This window comes from Mirounga leonina, unplaced genomic scaffold, assembly GCF_011800145.1.
Source record: "Mirounga leonina isolate KUSES-001 unplaced genomic scaffold, KU_Mleo_1.0 Mir_82, whole genome shotgun sequence".
NCBI classification, from domain to species: Eukaryota; Metazoa; Chordata; class Mammalia; order Carnivora; family Phocidae; genus Mirounga; species Mirounga leonina.
The window spans coordinates 30,352,439-30,372,531 of record NW_023270825.1 but is presented as its reverse complement, the minus strand read 5'-3'; the positions used below and the strand labels follow the sequence as shown (position 1 = coordinate 30,372,531).

General features: G+C 40.5%; 1 protein-coding gene across 1 annotated transcript in view; it reads right to left on the bottom strand.

Annotated features, from left to right (window-relative positions):
• The window catches only part of LOC118002227 (cytochrome c oxidase assembly protein COX16 homolog, mitochondrial), an 87,841-nt gene extending 73,105 nt beyond the window's left edge, over positions 1–14,736 (bottom strand). The window contains exons 1-2 of the mRNA XM_034992555.1: positions 14,450–14,736; positions 5,207–5,278 (exon numbers count right to left, since the gene is read on the bottom strand). Of these exons, the coding sequence (XP_034848446.1) occupies positions 5,207–5,278; positions 14,450–14,518 (141 nt within the window). The 5' untranslated portion in view covers positions 14,519–14,736. The remainder of the gene's footprint in view (positions 1–5,206; positions 5,279–14,449) is intronic.
• Between the last annotated feature and the right edge of the window lie 5,357 nt (positions 14,737–20,093).

Below are 20,093 nucleotides of genomic sequence, written 5' to 3'. Positions count from 1 at the left end.
CAAGAGAATCAACTAAACCAAAAGCTATTGATAAATCTCAAGTAAAATTGACTTAGAAGAAAGAGAAATCACAAATAAGTATTTAGAATGAAAAGGAGGTCAACAACATAAATTTTATGGGCAACTGATACTCAGATAATATGAATACTTTTAGGCCAACAAAACTGAAAATTTAGACAAAATGGACAAATTTATAGAAAACTACAACTTTCTAACATGTAACTTTCTAACATGTAGAAAAAAAAAAACTATTTGAACAGTGTTATAATGTATAAAGAGCTGAATCTGTACTTTAAAATCTCACATAAAGAAAACCCCAGGTTCAGATGGCTTTACCAATGGATTTTACTAAAGAAGAAATAATGCCAGTAGAACAAAAAACCTTCTAGTTATGTGGTGAGCATAAGCTTGATGTCAAAATTTGAAAAAGACAGTAAGAGAACAGGCCAACTTCACTAATGCAGAATTCCTGAAGAACACACTACAAAACGACAGTATACCAAGATCAAGGTGAGTTCATTTCTCAGGAATGCACAATTAATTTGAAAACCACAATGTAATTTGTAAATAAACTAATGCAACAGAACAGACAACAAAACAGGACAGAAGAGCAGGAAAGAAAAAAATGTTAAGTCAGGGCGCCTGGGTGGCTCAGTCGTTAAGCGTCTGCCTTCGGCTCAGGTCATGGTCCCAGGGTCCTGGGATCGAGCCCCGCATCGGACTCCCTGCTCAGCAGAAGCCTGCTTCTTCCTCTCCCACTCCCCCTGCTTGTGTTCCCCCTCTCGCTGTGTCTCTGTCAAATAAATAAATAAAATCTTAAAAAAAAAAAAAGAAAGAAAAGAAAAAATGTTAAGTCAGTAAATGGCGCTTGTACAACTTGTTGTCTATATTAGGGAAAACATTCTATAAGCAGAGTTAGGGGTCCCCAGAAAAAGAAAGACCCAGACATTTCAGGTCCCCAGCTATCCCCTCCCACCAGTCCCCCACCCCCTGGATCTATCATGCCTTACCAACTCTACCTGCCCAAGCACACTTCTTGCAGGACTGCCTAGGGGGTGTTCGAATTACAAAGAAATGAAAAAAAAAAAAAAAAAAAACCCACAGTAGTTAAGAATTTTAAGGGAACAGAGAATGCAAAAACTAAGTCTCCAATAGGCCAGTAGATAGCCTAACCATATCAGAGACAAAAAAATCAATGGTAAAACTCCCAGTGCTGTTTCAAAAGTAAAGACTGACTTAGCACATTCTTTTTTTTTTTTTTTTTTAAGATTTTATTTATTTATTTGAGAGAGAGAATGAGAGACAAAGAGCATGAGAGGGAGGAGGGTCAGAGGGAGAAGCAGACTCCCCGCCGAGCAGGGAGCCCGATGCGGGACTCGATCCCGGGACTCCAGGATCGTGACCTGAGCCGAAGGCAGTCGCTTAACCGACTGAGCCACCCAGGCGCCCAGACTTAGCACATTCTTGAGTTGTCTTCGCAGGATTGAAACTAGCAGAAAATTTAAAGCTTGTTTTTCAGAGAACTGTTTCTCTGTAGCCAGCTACTGTTTCTTTTCAGACCCCACTAAGAAATATACTGGCTCTGGGTCAACTGATAAGGTCCCAGCCATGAACAAACAAGGCCCTGCAGACCTTACCTGAGGTAACCAGCCCAAGATCCCATCCAGTTTATACTGGCTCTTGGATCATATCCATAGCCCCTTCCCTTTGTCCAACACTTAATCTGCTTCAGTACAATGTTAAAGTCTCTACCCTGGGAGGAGCACAGGCTTCATAAAACACTTCATCTGCACAACCTTATTCCCGCCCTTATGTGTGATGACAAAACTCCCCTTTCTGAATATTCATCCTAATCTTAAATAAAAAGAACTCTCTCATCCCTGTCTGGGTAGTCACGATTTGGAAGTTATTCCCATGATCTCATTTGCTGCAAATAAAATTTCCTTTGAGTGACAACTCCACCTGCTGCAATTTCTTATGGATTATCTGCTGTAATCTCTATCTGCAACTCACCAAGGAGCAAACGAACTCATATTAGTTCAGTTACAGCTAGTGTGGGTTTTTTTTTTTTTCAAACCACCAAGGAATTAACTCAATTCTGACACTACCTACCTAGAGATAGAGTCAGATCCCACAGGTTAAGGGCTCAGTCATCCAAGACAGCCCCCGTCCCCACTTCACACACCAATTGCAAATCCAGGATGTCACCTGCATTTCTCACTGGCTATGGACTGGAGGTTCCAACAACTGCTCCCTGAACAGCTCACAGAATTGAAACACTTTACTTATAAAAGGCTAGATGGAAGAGACACACAGGCAAGGTATAGGGAAAGGCTGTGGGGATTCCATGCCCTCTTTAAGAGGGCTATTCTCCCAGCACCTCTACAAGTTCCCCAGTCAGGAATCTGTCTGAACCTTATCTTTTTGGGTTTTTATGGAGGCTTCATTACATGGGGATGATTAAGTCCTTGCCATTGGCAATCGATTCAACCTCTAGCCCAACTCCCCTCCCTGGAAGTCAAGGGGTGGGACTGCAAGTTCCAACCCTGTCTCACAAGGCTGGTTCTCCTAGCAACCAGCCCCCATCTTTAGGTTACCCAGGGGCATTCCATAAATTCATCAACATAACAAAAGACACCTTGCTTGCTCTCATCACTTAGGAAATTCCAGGGGTTTTAGCTCAATGCCAGAAAATAGGGCAAAGACCAAATACGTATTTCTTATAAATCAGAACATCACAATTCCTCATACTATATACAAAAAAATCAATTCCATTTGGGTTTTATATTTGCAGACCTGAGTATAAAAGGCAAAACAAAAATTTTAGCAATCATATAGAAAAATATTTATATTTTGGCGTAAGAAAAACTTAAAAGGACTAAAAGAAAAAGTAACTATAAAGTAAAAAAGGAATAAAATAGACTACACTAAATTTGTTCATCAAAAGACCCCATTAAGATGACTAAAAAGTTATAATCTGCCATGTATAAAGAAATCTAACAAAACAATAAGAAAAAGACCAACAACCCACAGAAAAAAATGGGCAACCGAGACCTGAAACATCACAACAGAGGACACATAAAAAAAGGAAATATAAGTGGCCAACAGACATAGAAGAAGTGATCAACCTCAATACTCACTCCTCCAAAGTAGTAAGGGGATTAGCCCCCAGTCTATCTGCCTACCAGAAAAAAGGATAAACCCTTTCAGGAGGAAAACAATACCACCTAGAATCTCTACAAGTATTTACAAACAATACCCAATATTTAATTTAAAAAATTACAAGGTCGGGGCACCTGGGTGGCTCAGTCAGTTAAGCGTCTGCCTTTGGCTCAGGTCATGATCTCAGAGTCCCAGGACTGAGCCTCATGTCAGGCTCCCTGCTCAGCGGGGAGTCTGTTTCTCTGTCTCCCTTTGCCCCTCTCCTGGCTCATGCTCTCTCTCTCTCTCTCAAATAAATAAATAAAATCTTAAAAAAATAAAAAATTACAAGGTGTGTTCAAAGACAGAACATTTACCCACAAAACCAACAAGAGAAAAAAATTAGACAATAAAAGCAGATCTATAGTTGGTGTATGTAGGGTGTATGTAAAGTAACATATATATTCAAGATACTAAAAGAAAAAGTAAATAAAAACATGACTTCATGGAAGATTATATATATTATACATTCTTTTTAAATTTAATATTTACCCTCTTACTGTCTTTAAGACTAGTTGGAGTTGGTGTTTCTCTTAAACTATAAAATTAACTGAGAAAACTGAATAGGAGGGCACCTGGGTGGCTCAGTCGTTAAGCATATGCCTTCGGCTCAGGTCATGATCCCAGAGTCCTGGGATTGAGCCCCGCATTGGGCTCCCTGCTCAGCGGGAAGCCTGCTTCTCCCTCTCCCACTCCCCCTGTTTGTGTTCCTTCTCTCGCTGTTGTCTCTCTCTGTTAAATAAATAAAATCTTAAAAAAAAAAAAAAACTGAATAGGTCCCTTTAATACTCTTTACTTTCCTACCAATAATTATTAATATAATATTATACTTCATTATATATATAATATATTTATAATTATATATATTTATATAATTCGTATATTATATATATTTAATATAACATGTATTTCATTATATAGTATATATTTCATTATATAATATATATTTCATTAACAGATCTCAATAATATTGGTAGAAAATTTATATGTATAAATATTATATATATGTATATAAGAAATTATATATACGGGGGCGCCTGGGTGGCTCAGTCGTTAAGCGTCTGCCTTTGGCTCAGGTCATGATCCCGGGGTCCTGAGATGGAGCCCCGCATCGGGGTCCTGAGATGGAGCCCCGCATCAGGCTCCTTGCTCAGCGGGAAGCCTGCTTCTCCTTCTCCCACTCCCCCTGCTTGTGTTCCCTCTCTCGCTGTGTCTCTCTCTGTCAAATAAATAAATAAAAAATCTTAAAAAAAAAAAAGAAATTATATATATGTATATATGTTTTATATATAAATAAAACTTGGGAAAAAACTCAAATATCAGTGTGGCCACAAACAAAAACTACATACTTCTGAATGAATTAATCAGTTACTTAACTAGAGTTCTTATGTAACACTTGGCCTAAATTTGTTAGTAACTATAATCAAAGAGAGTGAAAATCCTAGCACTACCTCTAAATAGCCATGTAACCACAGGTTAGTTACTGAAGCTATCTGAACCTCAGTTTCCTCACTTGTAAAATAAATTTTACATATATTTAGATATAGGTATATAGCTTTATATACAATATATAAATATATATTATATACCTAAAAAGATAAGTATCATTATTTGTAATGAAAAATAATTTTCCTTTCCTTCAGTATATCAGTAGACTTTATATATCAATATAATTTATAAAATTACTGGTATTAATATGAAATAGCTAATTTATAATTGGAGTAATATAATGGGAGTGAAATTGTCCAACATTCTTCTGAGAAATGCAGTATTGCATTTCTGAGAATGCAGTATTGCAAATTTTCTAGGAATAGGATAACTAAATTCTTTACATTTCATGATTCACTTCCATATGATCATTCATGTTGTCTTAAAGAATAAGAAAATCATACAACCCCTTGAAAAATTAGACAAAACTCAGACTGCTTAGTACATCAAGTATACATACCTAAACCGGAACAATCGTATACACAGACACATGTCAAACTCCAGTTATAGTCCTTACCTTAATTTTCACAGCATCATAGCGGATTTGTGAAAATTCACGAAGACCAAAAGAGCCTCCAACAATCAGCAACTGAAACAAAGAGAGGAAACAAACAACATAGACGGGCAGAATTCTGTCTACAGATTAATGCCAATAGTGGCAGCTTATATGAAATCCAATATATTATTTTCTTGGTGAGTTACCATTCATCTGTTCAGAGTGGATGCAGTATGTACTGTCACTAGGAAACATTTTATCCTATTACCAAATACCAAAGTCAGTACCCCATTAGTTTGTTTGTTCATTTTTAAAGATTTTATTTATTTATTTGGGGGGGGAGGAGCAGAAGGGGAGGGAGAGAGACAAGCGGACTCTGCTGAGTGCTGAGCACAGAGCCCAATGTGGGGCTTGATCACATGACCCCAAGATCATGACCTGATGAAACCAAGAGTTGGACACTTAACCAATTGAGCCACCCAGCTGCACCCCCATACTTGTATTCCACCTTATGGTTTAAATAACATCATCACAAGCATTATATTAGTTGATCTTACAAAAGAACTAAAGTTAAGGAAAAAATCCATTTAACAGATGAAATAAAAGCACAGGCAACTAAATGACTTGCCTATGATTATACTGAGTAAAGCTAGGAATTAAATTCTGGCCTCATTTCCTCAAGACCAGAATTCTTTCAATTTTATGTGTTTGCAAAATAAGCTACCTAGACAGCATTTTTCTCCATTTTCTTACCAACTAGTAAAAGAATCTCATAAAATACACCACACTTATTAATATATGCCAAACCTTAAAAGATTCCTCCAACTGGCATTGCTGCTTTATCACCTCCTCCAATAATCTAATGGGCTTTCACCCCTAATCCTAAAGCTGTAAAAGTCTAGCAATTTGGATAAAAATAAAGTTTGATCCCTACCTTCCTTTTTATGTCAATATATTAATATTACCAAATAAGGAAATATAAAGATATAAAACATTGTAAAATATAAAACTTTACGATTTTGAAGTTGAAATACTAACAAAACCTTGAGGCTATAAATTTTAAAACCCAGTAAGTCTGACCACATAAAATTTTTAATGTCTATACTGACAAATAAATGAAATAAAAACAACACAAAATCAAAAGACAACAAATCAGGAAAAACATGTTATATATAAGCAGCTAATATCTGGCAATGTCAATATGTAAGAATTATTTGTATAAGTAAAATAACTTTTGTCTTTGTGTTTCAATGAAAAGACACATCCCTGGCTTTCGTAACTCTGTTTCAGTCTCCTTTTATTCATTCTTCCTCATCTTCCCAACGGGGGGGTAGTATCCCAAAGGCTCAAATCTTCACATTTCTTCTAACTATTCACAACCAACACTGAGTCCATATCATAGCTGATGTCATCCAATTTCATGGCTTTAAATAGGCTCTATAACCTAACAACTTCCAAATGCACATTTTCAATGGGAAACATCCCATTGAACTGAAACATGCTTTCCTACCTGACATTTTCACTTGAAAGCCTAAGAGATATATGGGGCACCTGGGTGGTTCAGTTGGTTATGCACCTGACTTCAGCTCAGGTTATGATCTCCAGGTCCTGGGATCCGCCCACATTGGGCTGTCACCGGGGAGTCTGCTTCTCCCTCTCTCTCTGCCTCTCCCCGCCATGCTCTCAGATAAATAAAATCTTTAAAATAAAAAAAAGTCTAACAGATATATATAAATTAACATTTTGAAAAACCCTCTTGACTTTTACCCCAACACTCTTTCTGCCCCAATCTTTCACATCCCAGTAAATGTAAACTGCTTTCATCCAACGGCTCAAGCAAACTTCTTTGTAATCATCATAAGCTCCTCTCATTCATATCTCACATCTAATCCATCCCTGAGTTCTGTCACCTCTACTTTCAAAACATTTCTTGAATCTGACAATTTCTAACTATACCTTCTTCTAATACTCTAGTCAAGGCCACCATCACCTCTTTCTGGAACTACTACAATTACAGTTCCCACGTGTTACATAATGAAGAATTTGCCTGAACTTTGTCTAGGGTTCCTGAGAGGAAGGTACTAACTTGGACTTTCCTGAGTGACAGGAGTATCTTTGTTATTGATGGTGGGCCCCTAGGACCACACCTGAATCTATGCTAATGAGGTGACTCATGGTAGGCCCCTAGATAGTTGCAGTATACCGGTGGGCCATGCTGGAATGACCTACCATGTGACTAGAGGGGTGGGGCTTTAAGCCATATGATATCAACCTGACCTCCAAGGAGATGGGGCTGGACACGGAGGTCCCTCACACAGTTAATGATTCAATTAACCATACCTAGATAATGAAACCCAATTAAAAAAAACTCTGGACACTTGGCTCAGTTGCTTAAGCATCTGCCTTTGGCTCAGGTCATGATCCCAGGGTCCTGGGATCGAGTCCCGCATTGGGCTCCTTGCTTGGCAGAGAGCCTGCTTCTCCCTCTACCTGCTCTGCCTGCCACTACCCCTGCTTGTGCTCTCTCTCTCTGACAAAAAAATAAATAAAATCTTAAAAAAAAAAAAAAAACTCTGGACACTGAAGCTTGGTTGAGCTTCCTGGTTGGTGAACACATTAATGTGCTGGGAGGGTGGGATGCCCTGATTTCACAGGAGGAAAACATGGAAACTCTGCATTTGGGACCTTCCCAGACCTTACCCTGTGGGTCTCTTTTGGCTGTTCCTAATTCGTACCCTTTATAATAAAACAATAATTGTAAGTATAGTGCTTTCCTGAGTTCTGTGAGTCATTCTAGTGAATTATTAAACTTGAGGGGATTAATAGGAACCCCCAAATTTATAGCCAGTTGATCAGAAGCACAGGTGGGCCAAGAATCCCAGAGCTTTCAGTTGGTGTCTGAAATAAGCGGAGTTTCATGAAGGACTATTCCCTTACTCTGTGAAGTCTGTGCTAATTCTGATTAGGATCAGACTTGCATTACACCACCTACCACTCATTATCACAGTATCTACACTCCTAACTAAATATCTTCATTTGTGCAATAGATCCCATATCATCTTATTTACTGAAGGACCCTGATTCATCAATTCTCGTTTCCTTATCATGAAAATCTTGCTCACGGGCGCCTGAGTGGCTCAGATGGTTAAGCGTCTGCCTTTGGCTCAGGTCATGATCCCAGGGTCCTGGGATCCAGTCCCACATCGGGCTCCCTGCTCCGCAGGAAGCCTGCTTCTCCCTCTGCCTCTGCCTCTCTCTCTCTCTGACTCTTATGAATAAATAAATAAAACTTAAAAAAAAAAAAAAAGAAAATCTTGCTCACTACCACATGATTCATCATAAAAAAATGCTATTAGTTCTCCCACTTATTAACAAACTTCTCTAGACCTCACTTCCTCACGTTACTATCCTCTTTCCTTGTTCCTATCTGCAGTAAAATTTCTCAAAGGAGTTGTTGATGCTCACTGTCCCTCCCATTCTCTCTTAGACCCATTCCAGCCACCAAACACATCCATGTTACCAAATCCAATGGTTAACTCTCTGTTCTCATCTTACTTCATGAGCAAAATTTGACACAGTTGATCACTTTCCTCCTTTTCCCTTAAACCTGGTTTTTCTTCTACCTGAGAATACTTCTTAGTGTCCTTTATTGGTTCTTCCTGTACACTCAATCCCCTAATGCTGGAGTACCCCAGGGCACAATGACTGGTCTTCTCTATCTACATTAATTTCTTTTGTGAGCTCAATCAATCTTATAACTTTAAAAATATTCACACGTTGATTACTAACACTCCACCTTTAGAAGGGATCAAGCAGGCACTAGAGGAAAAAAGCAGCACCAGGTAAACAAAGCAGACCAGAATAGCACTGCAAGGGCTCTGGAACCTAAATTATCATTGGAAAGAAAGCCCAAAATAGTATGCTACTACCTACAGCTAAGTCTAAGCATGGTGACTGCTTGCTAAAGTAGAAGACTTAAATAGGATACAGAGTTTCCTAACATAATACTCAGAATGTCCATGATACAATAAAAACTCACTTGTCAGAGCAAGAATCAGGAAAACAGCAAGCTGAATTAGAAAAGACTATCAAGAGATATTAACATGGAGATAAACCAGATGTTGGAATGATCTGACAAAGATTTTTTTTTTTTAAGATTTACTTATTATTTGAGAGAGAGAGTACCGTGCCTGTACCTGTGGGGGAAGGGCAGAGGAAGAAGCAGACTCCCTGCTGAGCAGGGAGCCCCCATGCCCATGACAGCTGGATGTGGCTGGATCTCAGGACCCTGAGATCACGACTAGAGCCGAAACCAAGAGTTGGACACTTAACCAACTGAGCCACCCAGGCGTCCCATGATCTAGCAAAGATTTTAAAGGAATCATTATAAAAATGCTTGAGAGAGCAGTAACCGATGTTCTTAAAACAAATGAAAAATTAGAAAATCTCACCAAAGACATAGAAAAAAAGAACCAAAAGGTGACATCAGTGAAATGGCAGACTAGGAATCTCCAAAAATCTTCTCCATCACAGCAATGAGAAAACTGGCAAAAGTTCTCAAATCAACTTTTTCAGAAATTTGAAAATTAGGCAAAGACTTGCAATAATGTTGGAAACATTTTCCTAAGAAGACTGCCTTTCAGTAAGGACAGAAAGCTTGGTGGCATTTTTATTCCCACCTCTCCACCCCAGCTCCATGGTAACCATGAAAACAAATAGAATGCTCCTCTCTTATTATAGTCTTTGGTTTAAAATCTAATTTGTCTGATACAAGGATTGCCACCCGAGCTTTCTTTTGATGTCCATTAGCATGGTAAATGTTTTTCCACCCCCTCACTTTAAATCTGGAGGTGTCTTTGGGTCTAAAATGAGTCTCTTGCAGATAACATATCGATGGGTCTTATGTGTGGTGTTTTTTTTTTTTTTTAAGATTTTATTTATTTGACAGAGAGAGACACAGCGAGAGAGGGAACACAAGCAGGGGGAATGGGAGAGGGAGAAGCAGGCTTCCCGCGGAGCAGGGAGCCTGATGTGGGGCTCGATCCCAGGACCCCGGGATCATGACCTGAGCCGAAGGCAGACGCTTAACAACTGAGCCACCCAGGCACCCCATGGGTCTTGTTTTTTTATCCAATCTGATACCCTGTGTCTTTTGATTGTGGCATTTAGCCCATTTACATTCAGAGTAACTATTGAAAGATATGAATTTAGTGCCATTGTATTGCCTGTAAGGTGAGAGTTATGTGTATTGTCTGTGTTCCTTTCTGGTCTATGTTACTTTTAGACTCTCTTTGCTTAGAGTACCCCTTTCAATATTTCTTGTAGGGCTGGTTTGGTGTTTGCAAATTCTTTTATTGTTTGTTTGTCCTGGAAGCTTTTTATCTCTCCTTCAATGGCCAACAGACACATGAAAAAGTGCTTAACATCACTCGGCATCAGGGAAATACAAATCAAAACCTCAATGAGATACCACCTCACGCCAGTCAGAATGGCTAAAATTAACAAGTCAGGAAATGACAGATATTGGCGAGGATGTGGAGAAAGGGGAACTCTCCTACACTGTTGGTGGGAATGCAAGCTGGTGCAGCCACTCTGGAAAACAGGATGGAGGTTCCCCAAAAAGTTGAAAATAGAGCTACCATACGACCCAGCAACTGCACTACTGGGTATTTACTCCAAAGATACAAACATAGTGATCTGAAGGGGCACGTGTACCCCAATGTTTATAGCAGAAATGTCCACAATAGCCAAACTATGGAAAGAGTGTGGATGTCCATCAACAGATGAAGGGATAAAGAAAATGTGGTATATATACACAATGGAATATTATGCAGCCATCAAAAAATGAAATCTTGCCATTTGCAACGACGTGGATGGAACTAGAGGGTATTATGCTAAGCGAAATAAGTCAATCAGAGAAAGACAATTATCATATAATCTCACTGATATGAGGAATTTGAGAAACAAGACAGGGGATCATGGGGGAAGGGAGGGAAAAATGAGACAAGATGAAACCAGAGGGGGAGACAAACCATAAGAGACTTTTAATCTCAGGAAACAAACTGAGGGTTGCTAGAGTGGAGTGGGGGGAGGGATGGGTGGCTGGGTGATGGACATTGGGGAGGGTATGTGCTATGGTGAGTGCTGTGAATTGTGTAAGACTGATGAATCATAGGCCTGTACCCCTGAAACAAATAATATATTATGTTAATAATAAATAAATAAATGAAATAGAATGCAATCATGGGGCAGAATGGGGTTGGGGCTCCTTAAAACATTATTCTCTAAGAACTGTCACTGCTTGATCAAATCTGGTGGTTCAATGGAAACCTCAGTCACAAGGCTGTCTTCAGTTTTCCTGACTTTGAGCTCAACTAGTACTAACAGACTTCTCTCAGGAAGTGTTTGTTGAAAAAATTCAGAGGCAATTGGTTAACATCGTGACTGCCTGAGGTGGTAGGCAACAGGGCAAATAACAGTCTAACCAAAAAGCTTAAAAGGAAAATATGAGAAATAAGGTGTCCACAGAGGACTCTGAAAAGTTCAAACATATTCCTGAGAATCCAGAAGGAAATGTTCATGAACAGAATTGTGCCCATGCCCAGAGTGGTGTGTAAGCTCAGGAAAGATCTGAGAAGGCCTTAAACACTTGTCTATGGCTAACCTTGAGTCTCTGAGCAAGCAGGAAGTAAAAGCTCAAGGCAGAGTTGTAACCTGCCTGGCTGAGTGTTGAAGACACACCAAAACAAGCACACAGAGCCCCTCAACAAAGAATTACTGGTTCCAGGTGTTTAAGGAAACCTCTACCCAATAAAAAGAAAAATAGCCCAATTTAAAAACGGGCAAATGATTTGAATAAACATTTCTGCAAAAAAGAGATACAGATGACCAATAACCATATGAAAGGATGTTCCATATCATTAGTCATAAAGGAAATGCAAATCAAAACCACAATAGATACCTTCACATCCACTGGGAAGGGTATAATAAAAAAGATGGACAATAACAAGTGTTGACAAGAACGTGGAGGATTCATTGCTGGTGGGAATGTAAAATGATGTAGCCACTCTGGGAAATAGCTTGACAGTTCCTCAAAATGTTAAACATGGAGTTATCATATGGCCCAGCAATTCTACTACTAGGTATATACGAAGAGAAATGAAAATATACATCCATACAAAAATTGTACATGAATGTTTGTAGCAGCATTATTCACAATGGCCAAAAAATGTTAACAATCTAAATGTTCATCAATGGATAAATAAAATGATAAATAAATAGGATAGGATTAGGATAAAAAAATTGTCTATCCAAATGATGGAATATTATTTAGCCATAAAAATGAATGAAGTTTTGACACATGTTACAACATGAATGAATCTTGAAAACACTATGCTAATTGAAAGCAGTCACAAAAGACCACATGTTGTATTATGCTACTAAATCTATAAACAGAAGTAGATTAGTGGTTGCCTAGGTGGGGGGAGAGGGAGGAGAAAATAGGAAGTGACTACTAATGAGCATGGTGTCTCCTCTGGGATGATGAAATTATTCTAAAGTTAGACAGTGGTGATAGCTGCATTAACTCTGTGAATATACTAAAAACGCTGAACCGAACACTTTAAATGGGTTAATTTTTTGGTGTGTAGGAACCAGTAGGTCACTGGTCAGATTAGAAAGGTAAATTCTCAAGACTAAATGGGCAGTGTGGAAGCTGAAACAAGTATATTCTCTTTCTTCAAGCAGTTTGGACAAGAAAGGAAGGAGAGTAGTATTTGCATATACCTGGTATTCAAAGTCCTCTTCTATATGAAGAGGACTTTGAAGCATTAATATTTATCCAAGAGAGGAAATAATTTCAGCTTGAAGATAAATGTAGTATAGTAATTGTGGCATATGCAACTGATACATGATGAAGAGGATGTATCTTTTGAGTTCTTTCCAGTAGTGCTTGGTTTCAGCGTACTGAATTCAACATTTTCCGCTTCAATTTATTTATATGTTTAGGACTTGTATTTTGAAACATGGTCCTTTAGGTGCCGTATAGAGGTATAGATGTAGAGACCAGTACAGAGTAACACATTTAGGGAAAAGGCTACTGTGGTACTTTCCATTCCCTGAAATAAAACAAAAGAGGAAACCCCTAAGTACAGAGAAGGTACTTCAACATTAGTGGTTTTAATATCCCGGCTTTGGTGATTTTGAAAAATAAGGACAAAATCAAATTGGCTTTCACTAGGACATGCAGGTGACCACAATCATAATGCTTCTGAATGGATCTCCATTTGGGGGCAGAGGAATCTATAGAGAGGATAGTTTTTACACATGCCCTGTCATCTACACAAATATAATTACTACATAATCTTTTAAGACAGTTTTCTTTAAACTTTTTTAAGGTCACTTCTCTCCTTTAGTTCTGCTTAAATGCAAAAGCTCGTAACTTCACCTATACCAATATCCATACAAAGGATTAAACTGTTAAGTATTTAAAAGAAAGTGGCTTTTGTCCACAAGCTTTATTGAAATTGTCTCATTTACTATGACATCAAGGCTTTCTGAAGCAAAATAACTTGCCAAGGTCAAACAGCAAAAGAGGGGGAATGTCTGTCTGGATTCCAAGTCTGGCTGGAGTTACGTCAACCTCAACCTGTATCTTCTATACGAATGGGATCCTCAGGGAACTCAGTGTAGGACAGGACGCAAGAATATAAACACCAGAAGTACCCTCGAGGTGCTTCAAAATGATCAATTAAAAGTCAGCGACCTTTTGAAGGCTGCTGCAATGTGGCAGGCACCGCGCTAAACCCTCGATTTTCATTTAACTCCTACCAACAATCCGGGAAGAATTAAACCAGTTCACAAACAGAAGCTGAAACGTGGAGATGCCCGAAATTGTACAGTCAAATTAAGTAAATACATCTAGTTCCAACGATTCCCAGCACCGTCCAGGGGTAGCACGGGGTTAAAAAATGTCAGTTGGGTAATCACCCAGACCTGGTGTAAAATCTGGTCTGCCCTCGATCTCTGAAGCACAGCCTGGTAACTACTAGGGAGAGTAAAAGGGGGCCTCGGGATCCTGGTACCAGCGAAGGGAGAGGACTGAGACGGCCACCTCCCGCCAGCCCCTTCCCCGCCCGGGCTGCCGCTCCCCGCCTGTCGCTCCCCGCCCCCCGCCTCCCAGATCCCGGCAGCCGGGACCCAGCCGACCTAGACGCCCCACCCCTTCCGGAATCCTGCCCCCCATGTTCTCCTCCCTGCGCTCACCAGCATGGGGACTCCGTAGCGAAGCGTCTTGTTCTTGCGCAGGGCGCGCATCACCGCATGTACAGACATGACTGAACTCTCCCGCGCGTGGACGCCTAGTCCAACAGGCCCAGCGCGGCCTCCCGAATCCAAGCTCCCTCCCCAGGAGGAAGTCCTTGACTCGCCTCCTTTCCTTGGCCTCCCGGGGCTCGGTCCTCCCCCGATAGGCCTCCGCCAGACGAAAGCAATCGATGCGTCGCAACACACTCGCGCGCCCGCGTGGAAAGTCGAGCGTCGGCTCTTTGGTTCCGGCACACTGGTTTGCAGTCGGGATGTAGGGACTGAAGCCGTTTTGTCGTTCTCATCATATGATGTGGAAACCGGTACCTCCCACGTTCTGGGTCTTGGCCAGCGTCTTCTGACGTTTCCTAACACGTAGCTGTTCTGTAAAATCAGCTAAGAAAAAAAAGTTACTTTGGAGCTAGTATTGCAGCTTCTGGTACTCTGGCTATTTGTGGGGTGGGGAGTTTACCAGCTTAATAAAGATTTAGAAATAAATAAATCACCACGAAAGGGTAGGTTGAATGGCAGTGTAGTGCCTTGATATCACTGAACCCTTAATGCTAGTTGCTTTAACTACTAGATAGCCTGTAATCTTCAGTCATTTATGAATGTCTATTTTCCACTCACTGCATCCCTCCAGCACGCATTTTTGCAGGTCATTAGAAGGTTCGAGGAAAACAGAGATGAAAAGATACAATCCCTACCTTAAAGAAGCTGGCAGTTTAATGGGCAAACAAATGAACATGTGCCTTAAGTACAACAGTTGCTTAGGAAACAGCCCCCACGTGCCATTTGCCAGGGTGAGTCCAAGAAAGCCTCACCTACCAAGTACTATTTGAGATGACATAAGAGTATAAAATACAGGTGACATGGAGTAACATTTCCCATGTTATCCCTGAGATCTTCCCATCGGTCCCTGCCTCTATTGCCGCTGAAATGTTCCTGGTTTAATCCCTTGTCATCTTTCCACATATTGAAGTCACCCCTAAGTGGTCTTCAGAAGAGAAACTCCAGCTCCACCTTTCACCTGCTCTAATCTATAGATTAGACCATATCTATAGTCCCACCGGGTCAAATATGAAAAACAAACAAACAAACAAACAGACATAACCTTAATTGTGATTCTCAAGTCTGTCTTCCACACTGCTGAAAAGTTATCTAAAAAGCAGAAATGATGAGATTCTCCTGGTTGGTTTTATTTGTTCATTTGTTTGCCTACACAAGTCACTCTCACACTGTATTATCAGTTTTAGTGTATAAAGTTATTGTTGCTCCAAATAGCATATAAGCAGGATGAAAACAGGAAAGAGAGAAGGATATTTCAGAGTTTGAATTTGAATGTTGGGGTTTAATTTTTGGTTCTGAGGTTGAGGAAATGAGTCAAACCTCCCAACCCACCCCCATTCCCCAAAGAAGCATCACCTGAGCTGAGCCAAGGGAGATTTTGGACTGATGAGGACAAGCTTTATTAAAGTGAGACTGAAAATTCCTTACCGCTATTTCTCCAATCTTCTGTCACCCCAATCTCTCCAAGGAAGAGACACCTTGCAAACCAGAGGACTGAAACAATAAGGTGGGAGCACTTAGCCTTAGAGGTTAAGTCAAGCTGCACCGTGGGGAGTGCTGGGTAAAAATTATGTAAATTCATGGGAAAGAGTCTGGAGCAGTTATAGAATGCAAGAGAATTTAGGATTGGAGGGATGGGCATATAAACAGTGTTGCTATGGGTCTCCTTTAATGTGATTTTTTTGTACTTTATTTTGAATTATATGACTTTTGTTTTTTGTTGTATGTTTGTTTAAACAAGCTCTGCATTAACCTACTTAAAAAAGGGGGGGAGCACTTGTTTCCTGTACCCCCATCCCCGTGCAAAATTTTATCCCTCGTCTATTAAGTTCTTCTTGGGGACTATTATATAGGTGGTTTTACTGGTACCTTAAAGGAATTTACTGGTACCTTAAAGGAATTCATTTCATGAATCCAAGAGCCTTTTCCTTCTGACTGTATGATCCTAGGGCTTATATATCAACTTCCTTTGCAAGTTGTTTGAAGGTTTCTGGAAGCATTTGATTTCTTAAAGCCTGTCCTTCATGGGGACAGGGTGCAAAGCTTTTTACTGTCTGCATATATTGGTGTCCATCAAAAAATTATCATTTTCTGTGTAACCCCAGAATTGATGCCCAGGGAAAAATTAGAAGTCCAAGAAGAATGATTGGAGACTAGAGCACTGAGGAGAAAAAGAAAATCTGAAAACAAAACATAAATGCATTAGAAGTTTGTATTAGGATGGTCTGAGGGATGGAGAAACTGGATGGTAAAGGGCCAATTTGTGGAGGCTTCTGTGGTGAGGCAGAGGGGGCTGTGGGGGGCAGGTGCCTGAAGCTCATTGTGATGGGAAGGGGGTGTGCAGGCTGTAGCTAGGGAACCAAGCCCAGGGTGCCCTTGGGGCTAGACAAGCTTGAAATCAGAAGGCTTCGGGCGTCTGGGTGGCTTGGTCAGTTAAGACTCTTGATTTCAACTCAGGTCATGATCTCAGGGTCGAGAGATCGAGCCCCGTGGTGGGCTCCATGCTCAGTGGGGAGTCTGCTTGAGGAGTCTCTCTCCCCCTCCCCTTCTGTCCCTCCCCCCTCATTCACATACACCCCCCCCCTAAAATAAATAAATAAATCTTTTAAAAAAAGGAAAGAAAACAGAAGCCTTCTGAGGAAATGACATGAAATTGAGAATTTCACTAGGAAATCAGTGGAGGAGCAAACACATAAACTTTAAAGTTTGTATGAAGAGCCTGAGGGGAAGAGTCTGGCATTTCTCAGTAACCAAAAGGCCAGGGAGGGGAGGGATCAGAGAGAAAGGGTGAAATGTTGGGTAAAATGAGTTTGGAGAGCCGGCAGGAACTAGATCGTACAGTGCCTTGGAGTATTTTGGACTGAATCTGAAGGGCAATGGGAAACTTCTAGGGGCTTTTTAAGTAGAGGAAAGACATGATTGAATCTGTTTTAACCAGGATCTCTAGTCTAAGGCAAGCAAATTGGAGGGCAACACAATGGCTAGTGAAGAGGGCAGTTAGAAAGCTAATGCAGTAGTCCACGTGAAATTGGATGGTGGTTTGGACTAAGATTCAAGGAACAATGTGACAGGTGGGGAATAGTAAGAGACAGAATAAAATGCTGAAAGTGACATGCCACCAAACAGAATGGGCCCAAATGACCCAGGGTCATTTGACATGGTCCTTTGCTTTAGATAGTGGTTGCTGTCCAGAAAAGCTAACTCAAAACCTCTTCTCTATACAGTGGTTCCTAATTAACCATTGGCCTCAGGTACAAAGTTTGAAATGCAATTGCAGTGTGGTTGAGGATGGATGAAAGTTTTGAGATGGAAGAATCACTCCCCATTAACTGCTCAGGGGCCCTGCAGGCTACATATTGCCAGACCCTAGCAGGCAGTGGAACCAGCCATAATTTTAACTAATAATTGATTATGGATTAGGAAACCGGCTAACCAAGCTTGTTAGAAAATTATATCAAATAAAACTGAGGACTTTTTGCTCCTGGGTTTGGTGATATTTGATTGCTCAGGTTTTAAAAAAAATTGTTGTCATTGCTTCCTTTCTTGTTCTTGGCTATTTTCTAGAGAGTTCAGATTACCTTTGGGTATGTATCTCAGTCATTTCTATAGGTTTGGGAGAAACAGTAGAAATTAGAGGGACAGAGAACCCACGACAGTAGTGGAAGTGCATTCACTAGGTTTTTTATTTTTTGTATTTTAATGTTTTGACATCTGGGGCCTTGCTGACCCTACAGGGACTGCTCCTCCCAGGGTCAACGGATTTTTACAGATAGTGAACAACTCTCTCATGAGTGTACTTCTCCAATACGAACCAAACAATCTGGAGCCCACACTCCTTTATGGAGCTCTCACGCTCAGGGTCATTATTCACATGCCCTAATCACCCCAAGGCCAGATACCAGACAACTAGGTATGCCACAAAGACCACTACAATTATTCAAACCAGACAATCCTAACCCTATTTACCTGGCGTTGCCTGCTCTTTCCGATGCAACCACAGTAACGGCTCTTGTCCACACCTCCTCCCTTTCCCTCTGCCTTACGACCAATGCTAGTGCTTTCCTCCGTGGTCCCCATGGCAGGATGTGTCCCCTTCTCTTGGGAACCTTGTGTAACAGGCTGTCTTTTCAATGTCAGTTGTCTCCTGATCTTTTGGCCTTACTATACCTCAATTATTCTATTAATACCCAATATCTAAAACAGGTCGGAAAAACTACCAACTTTTTCTTATTCCCTATCTTCTATCTGCACCTGAAGAGTCCCTACTCTTTGTGACTTCTGGCAAATAAATTTTCCATGAATAAATTATTCTTCTACATGCATTATTTTCTTCTTAGACACACAAGCAAGGGCAATGTGGTGGAGTATAAAGAGCACAGAACAAGTTCTGGTCTGGCTTCAAATCTTGATCAGATATGGTCTCCCCCCATGCTGTGAAGAGCTCAGTCTAGCCTATTGGAAGATGAGAGGCCATGTGGTGAAGAATCAAAGCACCCTAGCCAATAGCCAGGACTAAGTGCCAAAGTGAGGCCATTCTGGACTGCCCAGCCCTCACCCCTGTTCTGCCATCAGATGGATGCAGCTGCATGTGACTCCAGGTGGTATCAGCAGAAGAAACACTCAGAAACCCACAGAATCTTTTAAAAATTATTAAAATATTGTTTTAACTCATGAGGTTTTGCAGTGGTTTGTTATATAATTGATAACTAACATATCTTCTTTGCCCATCAAGGGAGAAAAGGGCCATTCTGTACACACTACAATGATAGGCTAGCCCTTGGACTTCATTCAGGTCTGAACTTTGCTTAAGTCATGTGACAGAGCAATGATGACCAAGGTAAACTGCCTTTTCTCTTCATCCAAGTCAACTATATGCAAAGCAACTTAGACAAAAGGTCAATATTCAGTTCTGACAAGTCCTTTTTCATTCGGTGGCACAAACCCATTTCTGCCTTCTATATGTCTTGTCAGGCATTTGGGGCACAGAGGGGATACAAATAAGATAGTGAATGTTGGCGACTGTGTGTACCCTTATCCTTATCTCCTACATCAAAGCCAAACCCCAAACTGGTCATTCAGACTTCTTCCTTTCCTCTTCCCACTGTTCTGTGAGATGCAGAAAAATAAGGACATATTTATTCAATAATCTCCAAGATAAGGTGGATAAAAGATGTAAAGGTTCCTTGACAAATGCAAAAAGTTTTCATTGAATGCCGATATGAGCGAGGCACAGTCAGATACACTGTTACCTTGTTTGCTATCTCTGGTATCAAAGAGCAAAGTTTAGGAGAGATTATCAGCTATTTTAATGGCCTCTTTTACAATTTAATCTGCGGTGATATTCCCTAGAAGATACGGTTTTATGTCCCTGTGTCTTCCAAGTTACATCAAGGCATCTATTTGACCTGAGAAACTGATTGCTGTTTAGATCTAGGCATGCAATGTGAATTAGGATCAAAGTAGAAAGGAATTGGGCGCCTGGGTGGCTCAGATGGTTAAGCGTCTGCCTTCGGCTCAGGTCATGATCCCAGGGTCC